We start from the raw sequence: 16,232 nt of genomic DNA on the forward strand, positions 1-16,232 counted from the left end.
TACAGATTGTGTGTTCATTAAAATCAGTATGGTGGTCTTTCGGTGCTTAATTTTATGACTTTTTGGTGTTTCTGTTCTTGCAAATGTTGTCCTTTACTTAGTTGAATGTCTTATTAATTAGAGGATGAAGAATGTCTCCTTTGGTACAAGTGGGTATTTATAAAGTAAAGGTCTTTAGGGTACAAGCTGAGGAGATCTTTAGGAAAAGATTTATGTTTTCTGAAAGAATTTAAAATTGGAGGACAAAGAGATAAGCAAAACCCTACTTGTGAGTACACTTGCATCTACCTGTGTTCAGGGTTGACAAAGGATGACCTAACATCCCTTACTTGTTTTATAATAATTGAATTACACACAAGTGCTGTACTTAAAGATGGCTTATCGTTCTTTCAAATGTAAGTAGCTAACACTGCTTTGAAGAGTTGTAAACAATACCACTCAGTGTTCTTTGCTGTATTTAGATAGAAAAGGAAACATGTATTGTTGAAGATTGGTGCTGAGAAGAAAAAGGGGCCTCTGAGCCCCCACCCAAATTGGCTGTTCTCTGGGCAGCATACTGACAGCGGGTTAGCCAGCTTCCACATGAATACTTGTTACTGACCAGGAAGGAGCTCATTATTAGGAAAAATACTTCTTTACATTGAAAATGAGTTTACCCCATTGTAACTTCCCTTTGTTGTTCTAGTTTTAGGCTCTAGAACTATAAAGAGTAAGTATAATATTGCTCCATATGTCAACCCTTTGAGTGTTTAAAGACTACATCCTGATGGTTAGTATGTGCTCTAGAATGAAACTCCACCACCTACTAAAATGTGTGACATCGAGTAGGTTACACAACTTTGCTGGGCCTCGGTTTCTGCAGCTGTTAACGGGAATAATAACGGTAACCTACCCCACAGACGTATTGTGTGTGTGAATGTAAGATGGCACATTGAAGATCTCAGCAACTACCAACTACTACTGTCTTCACTTTCTAGGGTTTTTTTCAAGTCTTCTAAGTCCTTTAGACAGATGTTCTCTAACATGATTTCTAGACCATTCACCTTTTTAAAGATCGTTTTACTAATATTCCTCTTAAATTGGGATACTCAGAACTGAACAAGGTTCCATAGATGTTGTTGATCAGTCAGGACGTGGAAGGGTCTGTTCCTTTCTCTGCATCTCATTTATGCAGGCTAGTGTTCTAGTGAATTTTGACAGTAGCCATGTAGCCATGTTACTTGTAGCTTATATTGAACTTGTAGATAGCACAAATCCTTGAATCTTGTTCATGCAGTCTGCTGTTAGGGCAGGTCTTTTGTAGTTTCCTATACCTGCGCTAGTGGTTTTAAACAATGAAATACACTAGTGAATGTTCATTCCAGGAAATACTTGGTCTGTTTGGTCCGTATTTCTCATTGATGAAAATCTTTTAAAAATCATATTTCTGTCATCCATCATATGAGCTGGCTAGTTCTCCCTTCTAGTTTTGTGTCACTGGCAAATTAATTGTGCCCTAAATATCTTCATTCAAATTATTAGTAAAAATACTGGACATCCCAAAGAATGGACAGTTAGAAAGCTTTGGGGCACATCACAGAGCCCTCTATCCAGGTTACTTTCTTTTGACTCATTTATTCATTTTACTAGTGTCTGGTTACTTTAACAAAATATTACAGACTGTGGGGCTTGAACAACAGACATTTATTTCTCATAATTTGGGGGGCTGGGAAGTCCAAGGTCAAGGTTCTGATATATTTGTTTCTTGGTAAGGGCCTGCTTCCTGGCTTGTAAATGGCCACCTTCTTGCTGTGTGCTCACATGGCTTTTCCTTGGTGCACCTGTGTGGAGAGAGGAAGAGAAAGGAAGCTCTGGTGTGTCCTCTTTTGAGAGCACTAATCCTACCAGGAGAGCTCTACCCTCATAACCTCATCTAAACCTAATTGCCTCCCAAGGGCCCCACCTCCAAATGCCATCACATTGGAGATTAAGATTACAGCTTCCACATAGGAATTTTGGAGAGGACATAAACTTTCTGTTCGTAACAACCAACAGGCATTAGAGTGCCTACAATTTGCTAGGGATGGACATAGGCCTACAATCCTACCTTGAACAAGATAAGCTATGTCTTAAGGCTTATGTTCTAACGTTTTTGGGTGGGGAGGAGGAGACAATAAACAAAACAACAAAGGAATGACTAGTATAACTTCAGAAACACCACGAAGAAGATGAGCGTGGTAGAAAGAGTAGGGCGAGGACATTATGATGGGTGCTGGTTGTGTGAGGCCATTTGGGGACAGTCAGGGAAGGCTTTTCTGAGGTCACATTGGAGTAGAGACTGGAGCAATGTGCAGAAATAAGCCTGTAAAGAGTATTGTAGGCATAAGGAAAAACAAGAGAAAGATCCCGAGGCAGAAAAGAACCTGTAGTGGTCGTGAGCAGCAACAAGGTTAGGAGTTAGACGTTAGCAGGAGTTGGAAGTTAAGAGTGAAAGAAGTTGGTTAAAGATAAGTAGGGGCTAGATGATGCAAAGCTCTGGAGGCCATGGGAAGGAGTTTGTATTTTATTGTAAGTAGGCGAGAAAGCCATTGGGAACTTAAGAGAGTATAGACATCAAACTTTAGAGGTTCAAGAGTGGCAATGTGGAGGTAGTGTTATTTTGGCTAAGGTTGGTTGCAGTAATAGAAGCTGTAAGAAATGCACCAGTTTAGGATATATTTTGAAGGGAGCCAGCAGGATTACTGATGAATTGGATGTAGAATATGAAAGAATGGGAACAGAGGCATCATAGTGAAGCTTAATCTTTGGGCCAGAGCAGCTACGTGAATGGTGGGGCCATTTACCAAGATAGAAAAAAGTGGCAGAGGATCAGGTTTTGGTGGGGGCTGGTGGAAATCAAGAGGTCTATTTTAGACAAGTCCACTTGGAGACATCTATTAGACATTCAACAGGAGATGTGGAGTAGGCGCTTGGAGCTCAGGGGAGAAGTTGTAGCTGAGATCAGGTCTGGGAGACATCAGTGTGTAGGTAACAGGTCTTGGCCCTTTATATGAGAACCATAAAGGAGCTTTTAAAAAACCTGTATTTCTGACCCAGCCCTGGAAATTTTTGTTTTATTGGTTTGAGGTGGGGCTTTACATAACTTTGAAAGAAAAAGAAAACTCCCTAGTTCATCCTAATATGTAGCCAGGATTGGTCATGGCTGGCATAAAAGGTCTTAAAAGAAGGGAATAGATGAGATCAGCTTGGGAGTGAACTTAGAAGAGAGAAACTGTCAGAAGATTGAATCCTGGGGCACCTGGAGAAGAAGAATCAGCAACGAGTTGGGGAAGGTGACTGATCCCTGATTCCCATGCTGCTCAAAGTATGGTTCCTGGATCAGCAGCATCACCATTGCTGTCTCCTAGGAGCTGTTAGAAATGCAGACTCTAGCCCTACCCAGACCTACTGAATCAGAACTGCGTGTAGCAGGAACACCAAATGACTTACAAGCTTGAAAATAAATAAAGTTTGAAAAGCACCTGTTTTGGTTTGTAATCAGGATAGGGCTTGCATCAAATATGAAACCATTCACTAGTTCATCATTTCTCTCACTCAGGGAAAATTAAACTGGAAATATAATGCTATATCCTTAAAGTCGGAGTGGTGGTGGTGGGAGCTGCCCTTATATTTTCAAAACACTTGGTGAGAAAGAGAGAAATGGCTTTATTTTAAACATTTCAGAATCTTTTCTCTGATTAATCAAGTTTATTTGACTGTGATTCTAAGAATTCATACACTATCAACTCCTATTTCCCCCTCCCCCCACTTAAAAGCAGCTTGTAAATGATGAGATAACTAGTAGTTAGGATCATATGCTGACTTCTTAAGTTTGCATGAGAAATAAGTATTTTTGAAGGCGACATGTCAAGTGTCTTCCATGTATTTCACAAGTTTAGGAAATTAACCCCTTTGGAGCTAAGAGAAGGTATTATGCTTTTATTTTCTCCAAAGCTAACATGCTTAACTCTCCAGGCCCCATGATCTACAGCATGTCAGGAGCACAGCTCCTAGACATAAACTCTCAAGGTGAAATCACATTGATTAGTTGAATCACCAGGTCTTATAGAAGTGGGAAATATGATTGTGGAGATAATTTATGTCTTTTTAAAAAACTAAATAAAACATTTTGTCTTATTTTATACATTTGCTCTTTTTTTTTTTATAGCCGTAAAGAAAATTAGCACAGCAAGCTAAAAAGTCTGTATTTTTATAAGAGATAGAATTTGAATAACAAAGGAGGTGGTGGGGATTTTACTGATGTTCTATTGATATTGCTAGGATGGGAGATACCTCCTTGAACTTTTTTTTAAGATTTATTTATTTATAGAGGAAGTGGGGTGGGGAAAGAGGGGGCAGAGGGAGAGAGTCACAAGCAGACTCCCTGCTAATCGCAGACGCCAATGGGGGGCTTGATCCCATGACCCTGAGATCATGACCTGAACTGAAACCAAGTGTTGGACGCCTAACCGACTGTGCCACCCAGGTGCCTATGAACTTTGTTTTTTTTAATTGCACAGGAGATAAACTTTCTGAGATTTTGTATCTTCAAGAATATCCTTCTTTTGTCCACACACATATTTAACAGCTTAGCTGGCTAAATTTTTCTAAATCATGTTCCCTTAGAAATTCAAAGGCATTGCTCTTTCGTTTTCTTTTATCCAATATTGCTGCCAAGAAGTCAGATTCTAGTTCTGAAATGATAAACTATTTTGCCCTTAATCTTTTAGAATTTTTTCCTTGTCTTTGGAATTTTGCAGTGTTGTGAGATGTGTCAAAATATGAATATTTTTTTAATTATTAACTCTGCTTAGTATTTGATGAGATTGTTATAACTCAGATCTTGGGTGTCTTTAGCATATGAAACTTTTCTTCCATTCCTGTTACTTCTTTTGTTATTCTCCTCCCCCTTATTGTGTTTTTTCTTTATGATTCTCACTTTAGATTGGTATTAGACTTTTTTAGAGCTGTCTTTCATATCTCCTAAATTTTTGGTTATTTTTCACCTCTGTCTTTTCTCTATATGTTTCAGGATATGTACCTGACATCATGAGAATGGTTACCACCTTGGTCTTTAGCCCTGCCCCATATATTTTTTAATCCAGATATAGAAATTTTTCTTATTCTACTTGCTTTCATTCTTCTAGAAATTCCTGAAATTTTCTGGTATGGTAACGATCGTTGTCCCTATTTTCTAGAACTGCTGTGGTTTTATTTAAAAAAAAAAATACTTTTTGTTATTTCAATATGACCTTAGGAAAGGTCACTCAAGCAATTAAAAGCATGGGTTTGGCCCACCATTGCAAAATATTGCCTTGATGTAAGTCTCTTTCTTTGATTTCTTTGCTTAGGTCAGATAAAATAACAAAATACAAGTAGACATGCGTGTCAGTGCCCTGACCTTCTGCTTGGCTGGTGTATACAGGCAGTTACTGTGTGGGCCACTCTACTAATTTTCTAAGCAGAATTCCTTAGAGTAGAACACCAGACATGGACTGCCAACTTGAATGGAGGGTGCAGATAGGAGTGGAAAAGCTTCCTCCTCTTTCTTAGAATTATGTAGTTGATGAGAAGAAGAACTGCATAGAGGAAGGGACTGATCTAATTTATTTCAGTAAATATGTTTACTGTATATAAGATACAATATTAGGCTCTGCAGGTGATCCAACAAGGGATGAGAGACTATCCCTGCCCTCAAAATGTTTTGAGTCTGGTACCATTGTTAGTAAAGTACTTAAATATATGTAATAAAAAGTACAATAAAGCCCACAGGGAACAAACAAGCGTTTTTATAAACAAAACTTTCTGAGGCTGAAAATGATAATATACATCTATATTGAGACAATAAGGAAGGATCTTGAGAAATTTGATGTTTGAATTGTGTCTTGAAGGCTGGATGGACTTCTTAAAAGTGGATATGCAGTCTGGGGAAGCAGGCTCTTTGGGTGGAGGGAATGGCAGAGAAAAGTCCCAGAGGTTGGGGTGGGGGGGAAGGACCATATTCGGGGAACTAGAGGCAATCTAGTTTGGTTAGAATATTGGATACTTTTGGAGAGGCACGTGAGGTATTTGAGAAGGTAGTTTGGGGTCAGATTGTGGGCATCTTAAGTGCCAGAGAGAAGGGTTTGAACTAAATCTGCTAGAAACGGAATTAGAAAAAGGTTGATCAGACGTGATTTGGTAAAAGCTATATTTTAAGATGAATCTGGCAGATTTCTGTAGGATGAAATGAAGTAAGAGGCAGCCAAAAAGCAGTCACCCAACGAGTTGATTCTGTGCCGTGTGTTGGGCTGTCAGGATACAAAGATGAATGATATCCAGACCCTGCCCTCAAGTCACTCGCATCCTAGTGCACATGAAAAACTAGTTGCTTTACTCAAAGAAACATTGAGCTAAACAATTTTTTTAAAACATACAGATGTAGCATTTTATGTTAGTAGATATATATTTTAAAAAATATTTTATTTATTTATTTGATAGAGAGCAAACACAAGCAAGGGGATTGGCAGGGAGAGGGAGAGGGAGAAGCAAGCTCCCTGCTGAGCAGGGAACCTGATATGGGGCTCGATCCCAGGACCCTGGGATCATGACCTGAGCCGAAAGCAGACACTTAACTGACTGAGCCACCCAGGTGCCCCTATATTAGTAGATATTTTAAAACTGTAATTGAATTTGTGCTAGTGGCTATCTTGGATGATCAGTTTCTCATTATCTCAAATTTTCTATTACAAATAGTTAGAATGATCTTTTATCTTCTTTGTGCAGTGTGTATTAAAGGCTTATCGAAAGTAGTCTCAGATGCACACATATGGACTGCACTTAATTTTTATATTCTTTGCTATATATTTAATCACCTAGAAATGTATAAAAACAATATATCATTTTTATATAATGGTTCATTGTGGTTGAAAATACCTGTAATTCATGTCCTACCGTTTAATTATTTAGCTGAAAACAGAAGAGTTGGATTTGGGCTTCTCAGTGTTGGATTAGTTAGTAAATCTTTTCCCCTTAATGTTTCTCTTATTTCACATTTTTAGTGATCAATATGCTTAAATTGGAAAACTTTTTTTTAGAGGGGAGCTTCAGAATCAAAGGTAAAAGAGCTTTGTTGACAGAACTATAAGATCGTCTCTACATTCAGTTAATACTTTAAATTTTTTGAAAGCCCAAATTCTGAAGCGTATGCACATAGATAGGATTTTTTTTTCTTTTAATGAAGACAATTATGTTTTAAAGATCTTGATTCTACCCTATGGGTTTCACAGGATTGGTTTTATATCCTTGTAATAGATTTATTTCAAAGTAAGAGGATATTATCTTGCAGTAATTACTCAGTCTTCATTATGTAAACTTATATTAATTAACTGGCAGAGCACTCCTATGGAGAGTTGTAACAGTAATACACGGTAATATTATGTCTTACTTTTTGACATAAACAAAAATAATGAGATAAAAGATGACCTGGTGTGCCTGACCATAGCTTGCCTCTACTTTTGTTAATAATATATGTGAGTGCATATATTGTGCGATACGTTTAAGCCGGTGAGCCTCACTATCCACAGAAGTGTCCTTTAAGTTGCTTTTCCTTTAGATGTGATATTTTTACATTTAGCCATCCGTCCGATAGATCTCAGCCACCTAGAGGTAAATTCATTTTTTAAATTTATTTATCCAGCAAGAATTTATTCACGGACATGGACGTGGTAGGTGCTCATGATATAAAGATGGATAACTCATCGTCCCAGATCTCCAGGAGGTTACAGTCTGGTAGGAGAAATAGGTCGTAAACTGAGTAAGATGAAAGCCATAGTAACAGGATGCATAAGACATGCTGGATGGGCACAGTAGCAGCACTTTCTCCAGATTTGAGGGAGGGAAGGTTAGGAGAATCTTCCCCAAGGAGGTAGTGCCTACACTGGGTCCTTAAGAACGAGGGGCCCCTTCATCTGGGAAACAGAATCCATCCTGTTGACCTGTACCAGAATGTAGCTCTGTTCCTGGCCTTATTTACATCTGATTCCAAACAACAGAAGTAGTCATGCTAGATAAAATAAAAATAGAGGTGGAATAAATGCAGTGTAATTATCAACTGCAGCTATGTCAAGATATGTGTATGTAAGTGCCTCTCCACAAGATGGAGAGATGGGCTACTTTTGAAGAATTTTGGTGAAGGAGTATCTTAGTCCATTCGGGCTGCTATAATAAAATACCACAGACAGGGAAGGTTGTAAACAACAGAAATTATTTCTCACAGTTCTGGAGGCTGGAAGTCCAAGATTAAGGAACCAGCCTGGTTGCATTCTGGTGAAGGTCCTCTTCCTGATTCACAGCTGGTGCCTGCTCATGGTAGCCTCACAGGACAAAAGCAGTTAGGGAGCTCTGGGAGGTCTCTATTATAAATGCAGTAATCCCATTCATGAGGGCTCCACCCATAAAACCTAAGTACCTCTCAGAGGCCCCACCTTCTAACACCATCATCACCTTTGATAGTTAGGATTTCAATAGTGAAATTTGGGGGGGAAACAAATGTTCAGACAGTAGCAGGAGGTATGGCATGTTTGAGGTTGGAAGCGACAACTACAGACTGGTTTGCTTGTTGATAGTGGAAAATATGAATTGGAACGGTCATTGCAAATGGAGGGCCATAAAACGCATGGTTTAGGACATTAATTTGTTTGAAGAGGCAATTGGGAGTTGTTTCCAGATTATAAAGACATAGGGGATGTGGATAAGACCGTGTCTCAGGAGTTTTTATAATAATAATAACTCAGGAGTTATTGCTACCGTGGTTATATTCTGCTTGTTCTCTTCCTACTTCTCAAATTCTTAGTGTTTTTTTTTTTTTAATCCCCTAAATCTAGGTATTTCCTAAACAATGTGCCTTAGTCCACTTCTCTCTCTGTAACAGTGCTTTTCAAATCTGGCACTCCTGGACAAGTAGGAGAGGGGAGCCTTGGTTGGGCCTGATTCTGCCCCACAGAGATGTATTTATCTATTCTCTATACTATAGTTCTTAGAAAAAAATTTAAGAGTCTCATATTTTTTTCTTAAGTTTGGAAAACTCTGCTCTTTATTCTGCCTCTGGATGTTTGAATGTAATCTTTTGACCTCCGCTTATTTCATTCTGTATTTACATTTGGTGTTAAATATTTGATTAAGTATTGATTAAATAAATGATTATGTATTATTGTTTGATTAAGTAGCCGTGAGAATACTGCCCAGAGAGATTGGTGAGAAAGCTGGTACTTTGTCTCCTGTCCTTTTAACCTTGGGTGTTTTTTTTTCCCCTCCCTCCACCCTTTCCCTAAACCATTAATATCACTAAAACAACAAGGCTGAAAGCTATAACTGGCTGATTGCTATTTAGTGAGTTGGGATAGAAACTTCATAAGGGCTTGTGGGTTGGGTCATAGGAGCTGAGGGTGAGGAGAAGGAGCAGATAGAGTGTATGGAGTGAGAGCAGGAGCTGGTGTATGTACAGGGCACTAAAGCAGCACAAAGTGGCTTCAGTCAGCCCACTCTCTTGAGGCGGAGTGGAACCGGAACCATGTCTGGAATAGAGGAGAAAGGCAGCCTGCAAACAGTCTACTTAAGGAGAAAGCTGAAGAAAGTGAACGTGAAAGAAGACAGTGAAATAGTAAAATAAGGACAAAAAGAGAAAAAATGAAGAAAACATTTCTTCATTTTTGTTTATTCACAACTGCCATCCTCAAAGTGCTGGTAGCTATGATTAAAGTTAGTCTGATGAGAAGATTTTATATGACAAACTTGGGTGGATAGCAGATGGTAGCTTAAGAAAGTGATCACCAGATAAAACACTCCAGTACAGTGCTCTCCACAAGTAAATTTTAAAGGAAAGAACAAATTAAAAAGATGGACAATCATGGGATTATGGGATTCTTAGTCCCTTCTGATACTGCTTTGGAAAAATAATTTGCAATACTCATCTTGGATGTTATATTGAAGTTGAAATATTTCAAGTGATGGTCCAATAATATTTCAGTAATAATCCAATTTAGACATCTTGAGATTAATACTTTAGACTTATTAACTATTACAGAATCAGTATTTTTATGAAATACTGCTGGTATATTCTGATAGATTTTTACTTTGTAGGGAAAAGCCAGCATGTATTTTGTTGTACAGAGGACATTTTATTTGTTTGTTTATTTAAAAATTTTATTCATTTGAGAAAGAGAGGGAAAGATAGCAAGAGAGATCATGAACGGGGGGAAGGGTAGAGGGAGAAGCAGACTTCCCGCTGAGCAGGAAGCCAGATGCGGGACTCGATCCCAGGACCCTGGGATCATGACCTGAGCCGAAGGCAGACGTTTAGCCAACTGAGCCACCCAGGTGCCCCTATAAAGAACATTTTGAAAAATCCTTTTCTGAACCCATTTTGCTATTTATTACTCTGTGTGTAGTAGTTATATTATTGTAATTTCTTTGTGCTTCAGTTCTTTCTGGAAAGTTTTAGAAAGTCAAGTAGAAATCAGCCAGTTTGTGCCCATTTAGATATAACTAAATTATTAAATTATACACACTGTGGTGCTGTTCCTACAGCAAGAGTATCTTCCAGATATTCTTTTTAGTAGGTCATTGAATCTTTTTTACTTTATGGAGCAGTAAGAAATGCATGAAGGGATTTGAATTTAAAGAGGCTGTCTTGCATGTGTATCTGGGCGTTGGCATTTAGAGTCTATAAAATAAATTGGCAGTGAATGTTTTATTTACCCGTCAGAATCTCAGCTACATCATCAAGTAGTACTTTGCCAAATATATTGGAATACACTTGATGATACCAAAATGGAGTGTAGAGTGTTTAATCAAAAATATTTGTGTGCAGGTCTCATAAGGATTTTAATGTCATATTAAATATCTGTACACATGATATAGAAGCAAAATTACTAGAAGAGTAAAACTGGCCCTCTGTCCTATTTATTCCTTTTTATATGAGCAAAGTAGTCACTATTTATTGAAATGTATTTCAGGTTAAGAATTGTTAAAATAGCTCACCTGTGTAAATTGCCAAGGTTTTTGATAAAGCTGGCAGCATGAATGACAGCTGCAAACCCAAGGTTAGACTGCAGAGTCAGTTTCTCTCTGGCTTTCTCTCCTTTTAAGCCTCCCTTTCATGTGTAGCCAAGTGAAATGTAAGCTCTGCAGATCCTCGGGGGCCTTGGCCTGATGAGTGGATACAGAAGAAAGGCAGTAGTTTGGAAAGCTTGCCAAAGGCACGGAGGGCAAAGGGCCCAGGCGATGACATGACTCCCAGACCTTTCTAAGGAGAAGAATGAGAAGGCAGTGCCCCTGTGGGCCCCGGACATATTTTACCCACAAGAGTAGTCCGAGGCTATCAAACCAATTGTTTGGGCTTTATCCTTCAGATGTTGCAAAAGGAAAATGCATTCTTTTATTGCTCTTCCAAGTCGGTTGACCATTTATCCTTAATCATCTGCAGTCTGTGTGGGAATAAGTCTTTTAAAGATCACTGAACTTTGCTTGATTTGAAATCAGAGTAGATTTCATTTTATTTAATGTGGAAACCTTCTTTTGAGAAACTTGACACAAACTGGCTGTTTAGCCTCTTAGAATTTAATTGAAAAAGAACACCATAGAAAAACACAGCCAGATGCACAAATGTCTGCTCGTGGATTAGATTGTCATAAGCTTTATGATTCTTTCTCTGTAGTTATTGATCATTGAAGTAGCCTTAGCAGTCAAGATTTAGCAAATCAGTGTGAGTTAATAATTTTAAGTTTCAGTCTCAAGGATGTAACTAGGCTAACTATAATGTATATCACTGTTACCATAAGTTTTATCCTTGCCATTCATTGTATTAAGAATGTGTGATGATTCTAGGAATACTTAATAAATTTGCTTTGATGGAAAAGTTAGTAAGTCCATTGGGCCATGGGTGTGTGGAAGTGATCTGCGAAGAAACAAATTCCTTCAGTTCCCACATGAGCATGTCACAAAAGAACCATACTGTGTTTTTTGGGGAATTTTACAGATCTCTTCAAGGAGCAGTTCAGAGTGGTTTCTAAGAGTGCTAAGTCTGTATCTTGGTGCATGGATTTGGCTGGCATGGATTTGGACAGAGTGGGCCAAACAGAGCTAATTGAGGTGGGGAAAAAAATCGAGAGAACAGGCCATAATGGTGAATAGAGTTATTTGTCACTGAATTTGTAATAGGATTTTCAATTAATTCATGCAGGCTTCCAATGCCTTACATTAGCCCTGTCAAGATGAACTACAGCCACATCTAAAATGCCATCCCCTATTAAACCGTGCATGTCAGTGAATTTGTAATTTCTTCTGTTCAACCAGAAGATGAATGGATCCCACTTAGAAAACAAATGCGTGCTTCAGAAATGCACATTTCAAAATCCCAACACTTCCTAGGAGGAACATTCTTTGCATTGCTATACAGTGAATATGTATTAAAAATGTAATTGCTATGTGAATTCATCCAAAAGGAAAAGCATCCAGCTGTATAAAGACGAATCCGTTTTCAGGTGCTGTGTTTCACTGGTGAACAAGGCTTTTCAAACTGGGTGGTGCATGTAGCACTTCCTAACTGCTGGGCCTATTGTAGTGGTTTACATACATTAACTCACAAAATCCTCACAATGACCCAGACAAAGAAATCGAGGCACAGAGAGGTTAACCTTCGCAGGGTCACACAGCTAGTTACATGGCTGAGCTAGGTTTCAGACCCAGGCATTCTGGCTTCTGGAGTCTGTGTTTCCAACCCTTACCTGAAGCTGTCAGATCATGGTCCCATGAGCTATGTTCCAAGAGTTGGTTTATTACAGTACTTGTCAGTTCTCTGTCTCTGGCTCGATTACTCTTGCCATCTTTCATAATGATACTCGTTTCTGTGTTTATTTACTGTCATTTCCTCAATCCTATCTTGGGAAATATTGTTAAATTATGATAACCAGACTTCCAGAAATATGTAATAAAGTAGAGAATGCAGTAAGGCATCTCTGTGAGAGCAGACAAAAATTAGAATCCTTCCACAGAGTTGGACACTGAAGGGAATATGACTAAAGTTCACAGGATTGTGAGGCACCAGAGTTCCTGATGGGCATTTCCCTTCTGCAGAAACCAAAGGGCACAGCAGAATTGTTTATGAGATTAGGTCACAGCCGGATAACAGGAGTCATGCTTTCATAGGCAAGATCTTAAGGCAGGGTCCAAAAGTCAGAGGGCACATGAGGGTTTCGGAACTTCTGGAAGGCTCAGCTCCTGCCTCCTCGGGATATTGACCTCCAAAGCAGCTCTCATTAACCAAACGCAGCATCACATGGATCAAGCCAACACAAGATGACTGCCAATAGCATTTTGAGAGCCAAGAATTGGCTATTCCACTTAAGCCAAACAAAAATATTTAACAAAAAAAGTTTGGCTTAGGAGTAGGCCAGACTCTAAATCTCTGACTAAAAACCAAAGTAATTTTTAAAAACTATATTATGAAGTTCTGTTGCCTCAAGGTATAAAACTTTGATCCATTTTTTTGGGGGAGTGGGGAGATAAAGGAGCCCAGGGAGAGGGCAGTGCTATGAGTAATGCTTCCCATTATTCTACTTCATTAGAAAGATTAGGCTGTAAAAATAATTTTTCAAGTAGTTTAGACCTGTGCTTTGCACATAGCTGTATGCCTGTCCCCTTCTATTTCCCACTGTAATGCCTGACACATGCTTCTTACCATGGCCATCTGTATTTCACACCTGTGAGGGCTTATCATTGCCTGATGGACACAGCAGTTGAACCTCTTAACACGTTATTCAAGACCCTCCATGAGTTAGCTTCTGCCTACTTCTCTTACACTCTAGATTCCTTAATTCCTCTCCAGGAACATTGCATTCTTTATAAAACTCCAGTCCCTCTGCACAACAGGTTCCATGTCTTTGCTGGTACTGTCCCCTCTGCTTCGAATGCCTCACTCTTTTCCACCTCAGCTTTGCCTGGCTAACTCCTGTGTATCCTTGAAGAGTTGGCTCATGTGTCACTTGCTCCAGGAAGTGTTTCATCCCCCCTCCAACTAAATTCCAGAGACCTGCACGCTATGTTGAGTTGACCTTGACTAACAATAATAATACAGTTAAATTTTCAGACATTTTTGGACCATCCTTTAATTAAAACTCCTCTCTTTCCTTCAGGGTATACCTCAGTTACCTTGTGCCAAAGCGTTATACAACTACGAAGGGAAAGAGCCTGGAGACCTTAAATTCAGCAAAGGTGACATCATCATTTTGCGGCGACAAGTGGATGAAAATTGGTACCATGGGGAAGTCAACGGGATCCATGGCTTTTTCCCCACCAATTTTGTGCAGATTATCAAACCGTTACCTCAGCCCCCACCTCAGTGCAAAGCGCTTTATGACTTTGAAGTGAAAGACAAGGAAGCAGACAAAGATTGCCTTCCATTTGCAAAGGTAAATTTAGAATGAGATTTTCTGTTTGCTAGCTCTTCCTCTGGACCTGGATACACAGGAATATGGCTTGTATTTCCTTTTGTAAAAAGATAAAATAGTTTTAGTATTTCACTGTGCTTTTAAAAATACCTGGTAGCAGTTTTCTTAAAGTCACAAAAAAGTAATTTTGTGCATAGGCTGGTCTTATATGAAAGATAATTTTGGCTGATGCTCTAGGTGGTATCATTTTCATATTTAGAGCCTAAATTTAATTCTAAGCCACTTTACAGGGTGTGCGTGTGTGCCACTCAGGGATTTTAATTTACTGAATTATGAATAACAAAATGAAATATCATTATTTCCTTATAAATTTCTTTGCTGAAAACACACGGGGGTATATATACTGAATTGATAAAGTGCTTTAGAATTTTAAGTAGATAAACAGAATAGTGTTTTTTAATAAAGGAAAACAGTAGGATATGCATTTAAATGGGCATTTGGTATATTATCAGAGAGAACATAAGAGCCTGAGAATCAATCTAAAACAGAAGTTCAAGAGCCTGGGATGGGTAGCATTTGAAGTTGTAATAAGTAGCCAGCCCCTGTGTAGGAGTTCATAGTTTTACAACTCTCTGAAAGGACCAACAGTTTGATAGTGACGGCTTTGGATTCATGTACTAAAGATATGTCATAGCATTTTAATTCATGTACTCTTAAAACTTGAGCCCTTTCATTGAAGAGGAAAATTAAATGACGGGCTTAATGGGATCAAGTAGACTAATAGTTTGCTGTTTCTTTAGGATGATGTTCTGACTGTGATCCGTAGAGTGGATGAAAACTGGGCCGAAGGAATGCTGGCAGACAAAATAGGAATATTTCCGATTTCATATGTTGAGGTAAGTAAATCTGTGGAAAATTTAATCATGTTAGTACTCAGCTTAGTAAACAAATCTCATTTATGCATTGTGGGTGTTAAGAAGTCCTCCCAAGGGCACCTGACTGGCTCAGTCGGTAGAGCATGCAACTCTTAATCTCAGGGTCATTGGGCGTGGAGCCTACTTAAAAAAATATTTTTTTTTAATTAAAAAAATTTTTTAAAAATTAAAAAAGTCCTCACAATCATTTTTGCAACATATACACACAGCAAATCATTAGGTTGTACACCTTAAACGAATACAATGTTATATGTCAATTATATCGCAATAAAGCTGGAGTAAAAAAAAGAAAGACAAAAACCTAGCCTGCGGAAGGTGGAGGAGGAGAAGGAGGGGAAGAAGAAATCGTCTTCACAGCACAAAGCATCAGGAATGCCCTGTTCCAGATCCCTGGATGGATTAGGAAGAATTGCTCCATCCTGCCGACAATTACTGAAGACTCTGAAATGTTTGAAACTCTTTACTGTGTCCCCTTGCTAAAAGCATTCCTGTGTCTTGTTTAATGTTACTGTATGCTTCCTATCAGTACCTATATTGTTTCCAGGTGTTCTATTCCATTTGCCAGCTTTGGAATCAGAAGGTTGATAAAATTCTGAGTAAGGGGGGAGTTGAGCATAGGATTGTTTGCTTATTTCTTTCATTATCTGCCACATTATCAGAACTAGAATGGTGATTTGCAGAGAGGCCTCTAATAAACATGACATAAATGAATGAATATTCCCCCAAGTTATCCCAGCAGCACCTTAGTTCCCCCTCCCCATCCCTTCTTAATCAGCTTCACTCAGAAAGGTTATGGCCAGGGGCGCCTGGGTGGCACAGCGGTTAAGCGTCTGCCTTCGGCTCAGGGCGTGAT

At 38.8% G+C, this 16,232-nt stretch overlaps 1 protein-coding gene across 2 annotated transcripts in view; it reads left to right on the forward strand.

The window, feature by feature from the left end:
• Window positions 1-16,232, forward strand: part of SH3RF1 (SH3 domain containing ring finger 1) — a 205,861-nt gene that overhangs the window by 123,412 nt on the left and 66,217 nt on the right. For both annotated transcript variants that reach the window (XM_034661393.1, XM_002918183.4), the window contains exons 3-4: window positions 14,190-14,465; window positions 15,245-15,340. In XM_034661393.1, the coding sequence (XP_034517284.1) occupies window positions 14,190-14,465; window positions 15,245-15,340 (372 nt within the window). The remainder of the gene's footprint in view (window positions 1-14,189; window positions 14,466-15,244; window positions 15,341-16,232) is intronic.

The sequence above is a fragment of the Ailuropoda melanoleuca genome, chromosome 5, assembly GCF_002007445.2.
Source record: "Ailuropoda melanoleuca isolate Jingjing chromosome 5, ASM200744v2, whole genome shotgun sequence".
In the NCBI taxonomy this organism is placed as follows: domain Eukaryota; kingdom Metazoa; phylum Chordata; class Mammalia; order Carnivora; family Ursidae; genus Ailuropoda; species Ailuropoda melanoleuca.